This window comes from Oncorhynchus masou, unplaced genomic scaffold (genome assembly GCF_036934945.1).
Source record: "Oncorhynchus masou masou isolate Uvic2021 unplaced genomic scaffold, UVic_Omas_1.1 unplaced_scaffold_1423, whole genome shotgun sequence".
Taxonomy (NCBI): Eukaryota; Metazoa; Chordata; class Actinopteri; order Salmoniformes; family Salmonidae; genus Oncorhynchus; species Oncorhynchus masou.
The window spans coordinates 135,254-145,090 of record NW_027004183.1 but is presented as its reverse complement, the minus strand read 5'-3'; the positions used below and the strand labels follow the sequence as shown (position 1 = coordinate 145,090).

Below are 9,837 nucleotides of genomic sequence, written 5' to 3'. Positions count from 1 at the left end.
GCTGGAGGGAACATAGAGAACACGGGGAGCTGGAGGGGAGGTAGGGAACACAGGGAGCTGGAGGGGAGGTAGGGAACATAGGGAGCTGGAGGGAACATAGAGAACACGGGGAGCTGGAGGGGAGGTAGGGAACACAGGAAGCTGGAGGGAAGGTAGGGAACACAGGGAGCTGGAGGGGAGGTAGGGAACACAGGGAGCTGGAGGGGAGGTAGGGAACATAGGGAGCTGGGTGGGAGGTAGGGAACGTAGGGAGCTGGAGGGGAGGTAGGGAACACAGGGAGCTGGAGGGGAGGTAGGGAACACAGGGAGCTGGAGGGGAGGTAGGGAACACAGGGAGCTGGAGGGGAGGTAGGGAACACAGGGAGCTGGAGGGGAGGTAGGGAACACAGGGAGCTGGAGGGGAGGTAGGGAACACAGGGAGATGGAGGGAATATAGGGAACACAGGGAGCTGGAGGGGAGGTAGGGAACACAGGGAGCTGGAGGGGAGGTAGGGAACACAGGGAGATGGAGGGAATATAGGGAACACAGGGAGCTGGAGGGGAGGTAGGGAACACAGGGAGCTGGGTGGGAGGTAGGGAACACAGGGAGCTGGGTGGGAGGTAGGGAACATAGGGAGCTGGAGGGAACATAGAGAACACAGGTAGATAGAGGGAGGGTAGGGAACACAGGGAGATGGAGGGAGGGTAGTGAACACCAGGTAACACTTTATTTAAAAAAGCATACATAAGACATTGTTAACTTTATGAAACTTTATGAAATTCCATATGCCATTGAATACACTGACTTGTGAAACAACCCTGATAAAATAGAGTTTATGAAATCAATCATGATACCTTCATGAGTGTTTACGTTTAATTCATACTAATGTTCAGAACACCTTCATGTTCCCCAGGTATCAGGAGCTCCTGGGCCTCAAATCCCAGATGGAGGAGACACAAAGAGAGATGAAAATGGAGAGAGAGAAGATGGAGGGAGAGGTGCAAAAGCAGGAAGAGAGAGGAAGAGAATTAGAGAAGCTGAAAGAAGATAATGAGAGGTAAATGAAAACTCTCTCAGGCTATTTGTCAGTCAAACAACTAACTGCTCCATCATTACTTATTCTCTTCAAACCATTTAATTTAATAGAACTTATTGATCCATTCAGTTCATCCCTGATCTATTCAGTTAAACCCTGGTCCATTCAGGTTATCCCTGGTCCATTCAGGTCATCCCTGGTCCATTCAGTTCATCCCTGGTCCATTCAGTTTATCCCTGATCTATTCAGTTCATCCCTGATCTATTCAGTTAAACCCTGGTCCATTCAGGTCGTCCCTGGTCCATTCAGTTCATCCCTGGTCCATTCAGTTCACCCCTGATCTTTTCAGTTCATCCCTGATCTATTCAGTTCACCCCTGATCTTTTCAGTTCATCCCTGGTCCATTCAGTTCACCCCTGATCTTTTCAGTTCATCCCTGATCTATTCAGTTCATCCCTGATCTATTCAGTTCATCCCTGGTCCATTCAGTTCATCCCTGATCTATTCAGTTCATCCCTGATCTATTCAGTTCATCCCTGGTCCATTCAGTTCACCCCTGATCTTTTCAGTTCATCCCTGATCTATTCAGTTCATCCCTGGTCCATTCAGTTCATTCCTGATCTATTCAGTTCATCCCTGATCTATACAGTCAGTTCATCCCTGGCCCATTCAGTTTATCCCTGATCTATTCAGCTCATCCCTGATCTATTCAGTTAATCTCCGGTCCATTCAGTTCATCCCTGGCCCATTCAGTTTATCCCTGATCTATTCAGTTCATCCCTGATCTATTCAGTTCATCCCTGATTTATTCAGTTCATCCCTGGTCCATTCAGTTCATTCCTGATCTATTCAGTTCATCCCTGATCTATACAGTTCATTCATGATCCATTCAGTTCATCCCTGATCTATTCAGTTCATCCCTGATCTTTTCAGTTAATCTCCAGTCCATTCAGTTCATCCCTGGTCCATTCAGTTCATCCCTGAGCTATTCAGCTCATCCCTGATCTATTCAGTTAATCTCCGGTCCATTCAGTTCATCCCTGGCCCATTCAGTTTATCCCTGATCTATTCAGTTCATCCCTGATCTATACAGTTCATTCATGATCCATTCAGTTCATCCCTGATCTATTCAGTTCATCCCTGATCTTTTCAGTTAATCTCCAGTCCATTCAGTTCATCCCTGGTCCATTCAGTTCATCCCTGAGCTATTCAGCTCATCCCTGATCTATTCAGTTAATCTCCGGTCCATTCAGTTCATCCCTGGCCCATTCAGTTTATCCCTGATCTATTCAGCTCATCCCTGATCTATTCAGTTAATCTCCAGTCCATTCAGTTCATCCCTGGTCCATTCAGTTCATCCCTGGCCCATTCAGTTTATCCCTGATCTATTCAGCTCATCCCTGATCTATTCAGTTAATCTCCGGTCCATTCAGTTCATCCCTGGCCCATTCAGTTTATCCCTGATCTATTCAGTTCATCCCTGATCTATTCAGTTCATCCCTGATTTATTCAATTGATCCCTGATCTATTCAGTTAATCTCCGGTCCATTCAGTTCATCCCTGGTCCATTCAAATCGAATCAAATCAAATTTATTTATATAGTCCTTCGTACATCAGTTGATATCTCAAAGTGCTGTACAGAAACCCAGCCTAAAACCCCAAACAGCAAGCAATGCAGGTGTAGAAGCACGGTGGCTAGGAAAAACTCCCAAGAAAGGCCAAAACCTAGGAAGAAACCTCGAGAGGAACCAGGCTATGAGGGGTGGCCAGTCCTCTTCTGGCTGTGCCGGGTAGAGATTATAACAGAACATGGCCAAGATGTTCAGATGTTCAGAAATTACCAGCAGGGTCAAATAAACATAATCACAGTAGTTGTCGAGGGTGCAGCAAGTCAGCACCCCAGGAGTAAATGTCAGTTGGCTTTTCATAGCCGATCATTAAGAGTATCTCTACCACTCCTGCTGTCTCTAGAGATTTGAAAACAGCTGGTCTGGGACAGGTAGCACGTCCGTTGAACAGGTAAGGGTTCCATAGCCACAGGCAGAACAGTTGAAACTGGAGCAGCAGCACGGCCAGGTGGACAGGGGACAGCAAGGAGTCATCATGACAGGTAGTCCTGAGGCATGGTCCTAGTGCTCAGGTCCTCCGAGAGAGAGAAAGAAAGAGAGAAAGAGAGAATTAGAGAGAGCATACTTAAATTCACACAGGACACCGGATAAGACAGTAGAAGTACTCCAGATATAACAAACTGACCCCAGCCCCCCGACACATAAACTACTGCAGCATAAATACTGGAGGCTGAGACAGGAGGGGTCAGGAGACACTGTGGCCCCATCCGATGACACCCCCGGACAGGGCCAAACAGGAAGGATATAACCCCACCCACTTTGCCAAAGCACAGCCCCCACACCACTAGAGGGATAACTTCAACCACCAACTTACCATCCTGAGACAAGGCCGAATATAGCCCACAAAGATCTCTGCCACGGCACAACCCAAGGGGGGGCATCCATTCAGTTCATCCCTGATCTATTCAGTTCATCCCTGATCTATTCAGTTCATCCCTGATCTATTAAGTTCATCCCTGATCTATTCGGTTCATCCCTGATCTATTCAGTTCATCCCTGATCTATTCAGTTCATCCCTGATCTATTCAGTTCATCCCTGATCTATTCGGTTCATCCCTGATCTATTCAGTTTATCCCTGATCTATTCAGTTCATCCCTGATCTATTCAGTTCATCCCTGATCTATTCAGTTGTTTGACTGACAAATAGCCTGACGTGCTGGTTCACCTTCTTATCTTGTCAAGTAACTCCTTGGTTCTCTGTGTGTCTGTGTGTCTGTCTGTGTGTCTGTGTGTCTGTCTGTGTGTCTGTGTGTCTGTCTGTGTGTCTCTCTGTCTGTGTGTCTGTCTGTCTGTGTGTCTGTCTGTCTGTCTGTCTGTCTGTCTGTCTGTCTGTCTGTCTGTCTGTGTTGTTCTGTTCTCCCAGGCTGCAGGGTGTGCAGAGGGAGTGGGCCCAGGTGCAGAGTGAGCTGCTGGCCCAGGGCTCGGTGCTGCGGGGGGAGCTGAGTGCTGCCCAGCTGGAGAGGACCAGGCTGGAGGGAGAGATCAGCTCTCTGAGGGAGAACAACCAGAGACTGGAGCTCAGCACCGACCGCCTCACCAACCAGTACCAGGTCAGGAGGAAGGGAGGGTCTTACACACACACACACACACACACACACACACACACACACACACACACACACACACACACACACACACACACACACACACACACACACACACACACACACACACACACACACACACACACACACACACACACTTCACACTTTGGCTTTACTATCCAAGTGGGGACTAAAAGTGAGGACCTCCCCCACACACATACAACTTATTTTTTTTATTCATTATTCTGAACCCTGTGTCTGTGTTTGTGTGTGTAGCTGCTGACCCAGCTGAAGGGGAATATGGAGGAGGAGAACCGTCATCTTTTGGAGCAGAATCAGAGTCTGACCAATCAGAACAGAGACCTGATGGAGCAGAGCCTGGAGCGCAAGGACCAGCACCACTCACAGCAGAGAGAATACCAGTCAGTACACACACACACTCACACACACACACACACACACACACACACACACACACACACACACACACACACACACACACACACACACACACACACACACACACACACACACACACACACACACACACACACACACACACAGCAGAGAGAATACCAGTCAGTCACAGCAGAGAGAATACCAGTCAGTACACACACACACACACACACACACACACACACACACACACACACACACACACACACACACACACACACACACACACACACACACACACACACACACACACACACACACACACACACACACACACACATTCATGTAAAGATTATTATTCTATTCTTGACTCATCTCTCCTTACCCCTCCTCACCTCTCCTCCCTCTCTCCTCTTGTCTCCTCTCCTCTCTCCTCACCTCTCCTCCCTCTCTCCTCTTGTCTCCTCTCCTCTCTCCTCACCTCTCTTCCCTCTCTCCTCTTGTATCCTCTCCTCACCAATCCTCCCTCTCTCCTCCCCTTTCTCCCCACATCTCCTCTCTCTCTTCTTTCCTCCCCTCTCTCCTCCCCTCTCCTCCTCTCTCCTCCTCTCTCCTCCCTCTCTCCTCTCTCTTCCCTCTCCTCCTCTCTCCTCCCCTCTCTCCTCTTGTATCTTCTCCTCACCAATCCTCCCTCTCTCCTCCCCTCTCTCCCTTCTTTCCTCCCCTCTCTCCTCCCCTCTCCTCCCTCTCTCCTCCCCTCTCCTCCCTCTCTCCTCTCTCCTCCCTCTGTCCTCCCCTCTCTCCTCCCCTCTCTCCTCCCCTCTCCTCCCTCTCTCCCCCTCTCCTCCCTCTGTCCTCCCCTCTCTCCTCTCCTCTCTCCTTTCTCCTCCCTCTCTCCTCCCTCTGTCCTCCCATCTCTCCTTTCCTCTCTCCTTTCTAATCCCTCTCTCTTCTCTCCTTTCTCCTCCCTCTCTCCTCTCTCATTTCTCCTCCCTCTGTCCTCCCCTCTCTCCTCTCCTCTCTCCTTTCTCCTCCCTCTCTCCTCTCTCCTTTCTCCTCCCTCTCTCCTCTCTCCTTTCTCCTCCCCTCTCTCCTCCCCTCTCCTCCCACATCTCCTCTCTCTTCCTTCCTCCCCTCTCTCCTCCCCTCTCCTCCCTGTCTCCTCTCCCCTCCCTCTGTCCTCCCCTCTCTCCTCTCCTCTCTCCTCCCTCTGTCCTCTCTCTCTCTCTCTCTCCAGGGAGAAGATGGGCGAGCTGCGTAGAGAGAAACAGAAGCTGGTGGAGAAGATCATGGATCAGTACAGAGTCCTGGACCCCAGCATGCTAACACCCAGCAAGGCCAAGTAAGCACACACACACACACACACACACACACACACACACACACACACACACACACACACACACACACACACACACACACACACACACACACACACACACACACACACACACACACACATACACACAGGGATTGATGTCACATCGCTCCAATAGGTCCTTACTGTGGTCTTTGCAGCGTTTCTTCTGGACTCCTGCAGTGTTTGGATGCAGACACACATGCAGACACAGACACACAGACAAAGGCCCCCTACACTCTCTCCATCTCTCTCACTTCCCATTGATCTTGATCTCCCTCTCTCCATCCCTCCCTCGCTATCTCTCCTTCCTTTCCTCCCTCCCTCCCTCCTCTCTGTAGGAAGTCCAACTGGATAGCAGACAGGATGAAGAAGCTGATTAAGCCTAAAGGAGGAGGGAGAGAGGGACGTGCTCCGGTCTACGCTGCTGGCAGTATAGAGAACCTGGCTGACAGTGCAGACTACCCACCAAACACACAGACTGCTGCTGGGACTGGTGAGACTACACAAACACACACACAGACAGACACACACACACACACAGACAGACAGACAGACAGACAGACAGACAGACAGACATACAGAGACAGACAGACACTGAACAACTCAGTGAGAGACTACAGACATTATTATACACAAACTCAAATCACTACAAATCACTCCCTCTCTTTCCGGCTCTGTCTCTCCCCCTCCCCCTACCCCCTGTTATATCTCCCCCTCTGTTCTCTCTCCTCTCCTCCAGACCCCTGCAGTGCCCCCGTCTCCCCCTCCTCGCTGCGACGTGCCCCCTCCCTGGGTATCTCTGACCAAACGGAAGGGCTGTGTGGGCTGCCGCTGCGTTCAGGTTCGGGGTACCGTCGAAAGCTCGGCTCCCGTCGAAAGCTGACTTCACAGTCCTTCAGTCCCGGAGACCAGAAGACTTCACCCCTCGAGCGTCTACAATCTGCAGATAGAGGTTCCACGGTGATCTGGGAGGGGCAGATCAGCCCAAGAGACAAACTCACTCCCAAAACCACACCCATGGCCTCCACCAGCCAGGAGAATGTGATGGAGGAGGAAGGGAGAGGTGAGGAGGGAGAGGTGATGGATAGAGGGGAGGGGATAGGTGAGATGAATGAAGCGGGAGAGAGGGAGTGGAGGGAAATGGGGTAGAGAGAGGGAGGCAGAGAGGTGAGGAGGAAGGGAGAGAGAGGAGGGGGGAGGCAGAGAGGGATGAGGAGGAAGGGGAGAGAGGGAGGGAGGGAAGGGGTAGAGAGAGGAGGCAGAGAGTGGGGAGAAATGGAGAGAGGTGAGTGGGGGAGGTAAGGAGGGGATAAGGAGGAAGGAAGGAGATAGGGGGAGTGAAGGAGCGAGATGAGGAGGAAGGAGTGTGGGGGAGAGGGAATGCAGAGATGAGGAGGGAGGTGTGGGGGGAGAGGGGCAGAGAGGTGAGGAGGGATGTGTGGGGGGAGGTGAGGCAGAGAGGAGAGGAGGGAGGTGTGGGGGGAGAGAGGCAGAGAGGAGAGGAGGGAGGTGTGGGGGGAGAGAGTCGGAGAGGTGAGGAGGGAGGTGTGGACTATAGGGGAGAGGGAAGGAGAGAGATGAGGAGGAAGGAGTGGGGGGAGAGGGGCGGAGAGGTGAGGAGGGAGGTGTGGGGGGAGAAAGACGGAGAGGTGAGGAGGGAGGTGTGGGGGAGAGAGGCGGAGAGGTGAGGAGGGCGGTGTGGGGGGAGAGAGACGGAGAGGTGAGTAAGGGAGGTGTGGGGGGATAGAGGCGGAGAGGTGAGGAGGGAGGTGTGGGGGGAGAGAGGCGGAGAGGTGAGGAGGGAGGTGTGGGGGGAGAGAGGCGGAGAGGTGAGGAGGGAGGTGGAGAGGTGAGGAGGGAGGTGTGGGGGGAGAGCGGAGAGGTGAGGAGGGGAGAGAATGGAGAGAGGAGGAAGGGAGAGGTGGAGGGAAATGGGGCAGAGAGAGGGAGGCAGAGAGGTGAGGAGGAAGGGAGAGAGGGAGGCAGAGAGGTGAGGAGGAAGGGAGAGAGGGAGTGGAGGGAAATGGGGCAGAGAGAGGGAGGCAGAGAGGTGAGGAGGAAGGGAGAGAGGGAGTGGAGGGAAATGGGGCAGAGAGTGGAGGCAGAAAGGAGGAAGGGAAAGAGGGAGTGGAGGTGCGGTGGAGAGAGGGAGGCAGAGAGGTGAGGAGGAAGGGGAGAGGGAGGCAGAGAGGTGAGGAGGAAGGGAGAGAGGGAGTGGAGGGAAATGGGGTGGAGAGAGGGAGGCAGAGAGGTGAGGAGGAAGGGGGAGAGGGAGTGGGGGAGATAAGGAGGGATAAGGAGGAAGGAAGGAAATAGGGGAGAGTGAAGGAGCGAGATGAGGAGGAAGGAGTGGGGGGAGAGATGCAGAGAGGTGAGGAGGGAGGTGTGGGGGGAGAGAGGCAGAGAGGAGAGGAGGGATGTGTGGGGGGAGGTGAGGAGGGAGGTGTGAACTATAGGGGAGAGGTGAGGAGGGAGGTGTGGACTATAGGGGAGAGGTGAGGAGGGAGGTGTGGACTATAGGGGAGAGGTGAGGAGGGATGTGTGGACTATAGGGGAGAGGTGAGGAGGGAGGTGTGGACTATAGGGGAGAGGTGAGGAGGGAGGTGTGGACTATAGGGGAGAGGTGAGGAGGGATGTGTGGACTATAGGGGAGAGGTGAGGAGGGAGGTGTGGACTATAGGGGAGAGGTGAGGAGGGAGGTGTGGACTATAGGGGAGGGGTGAGGAGGGATGTGTGGACTATAGGGGAGAGGTGAGGAGGGAGGTGTGGACTATAGGGGAGAGGTGAGGAGGGAGGTGTGGACTATAGGGGAGAAGTGAGGAGGGATGTGTGGACTATAGGGGAGAGGTGAGGAGGGAGGTGTGGACTATATGGGAGAGGTGAGGAGGGATGTGTGGGAGGACAGAGGTAGTAGGGGAGAGGGAAGGGAGGACAGAGGTAGTAGGGGAGAGGTGAGGGAGGACAGAGGTAGTAGGGGAGAGGTGAGGGAGGACAGAGGTAGTAGGGGAGAGGTGAGGGAGGACAGAGGTAGTAGGGGAGAGGTGAGGGAGGACAGAGGTAGTAGGGGAGAGGTGAGGGAGGACAGAGGTAGTAGGGGAGAGGGAAGGGAGGACAGAGGTAGTAGGGGAGAGGGAAGGGAGGACAGAGGTAGTAGGGGAGAGGGAAGGGAGGACAGAGGTAGTAGGGGAGAGGGAAGGGAGGACAGAGGTAGTAGGGGTTTTAGACATGAGGGAATTTGTGTACCAACTGTCACTGATGTCCCTGACCAGCCCTGACAAATTGAAGTGAAGTGACTGGTTTTGACAGGACCTCTGTGTGTGTTTGGTTTTAGCCGTGAGTGGGGACAACAATGAAGGACATCTCAACTCAGACCCCTGCTGTCAGTCCAGTAAGGACTAAGAGAGAATTACTGCCTTTCTGCTTCAACTGGAAATACCATGATCCTTTGCACACATCCGACCTCTCCGACCTCTCCATACAGATCTGATCTAAGTCCAGATAGGGACTCATATTAAAAGTGTCAAATTCAAATGTTTTCTCAGATTTTTGTAAAAGGTCTCTAATAAATACAGTATTTCTGATCCATTTTCCATACACTGTAAACTAAATGTTTTTCTGCCAGCTACTACTCTATTTGTGTATATTATTGAAGAGATGTCTGTTCTTCTGGGGCGACAAGCAACAGTTCCTCCTCTGGCCAATGGGTGTCAGTGTAGAGCTAGACACAAATACAATTCAGATGAGGGAGCATCTTTGAAATGAGAAACAAGGCCTGTAGGTTCATCACGACTGTAGGGCCATTCTGGTTCCCTTCATCCCACACCAAGGGGGCAACACGTCAGCCTTTCGGCTGGGGGGGGGATTAAGGGGAAAGAACAGACACTAAAGGATA

The 9,837-nt window shown here is 52.2% G+C and overlaps 1 protein-coding gene across 1 annotated transcript in view; it reads left to right on the top strand.

Moving 5' to 3' along the window:
• Positions 1 to 9,537, top strand: part of LOC135530796 (girdin-like) — a gene marked incomplete at its 5' end in the record, with an annotated part of 15,369 nt that extends 5,832 nt beyond the window's left edge. The window contains 7 exons of the mRNA XM_064958976.1: positions 894 to 1,037; positions 4,009 to 4,195; positions 4,466 to 4,611; positions 5,823 to 5,927; positions 6,284 to 6,438; positions 6,685 to 7,008; positions 9,277 to 9,537. Of these exons, the coding sequence (XP_064815048.1) occupies positions 894 to 1,037; positions 4,009 to 4,195; positions 4,466 to 4,611; positions 5,823 to 5,927; positions 6,284 to 6,438; positions 6,685 to 7,008; positions 9,277 to 9,344 (1,129 nt within the window). The remainder of the gene's footprint in view (positions 1 to 893; positions 1,038 to 4,008; positions 4,196 to 4,465; positions 4,612 to 5,822; positions 5,928 to 6,283; positions 6,439 to 6,684; positions 7,009 to 9,276) is intronic.
• Positions 9,538 to 9,837: the final 300 nt, after the last annotated feature.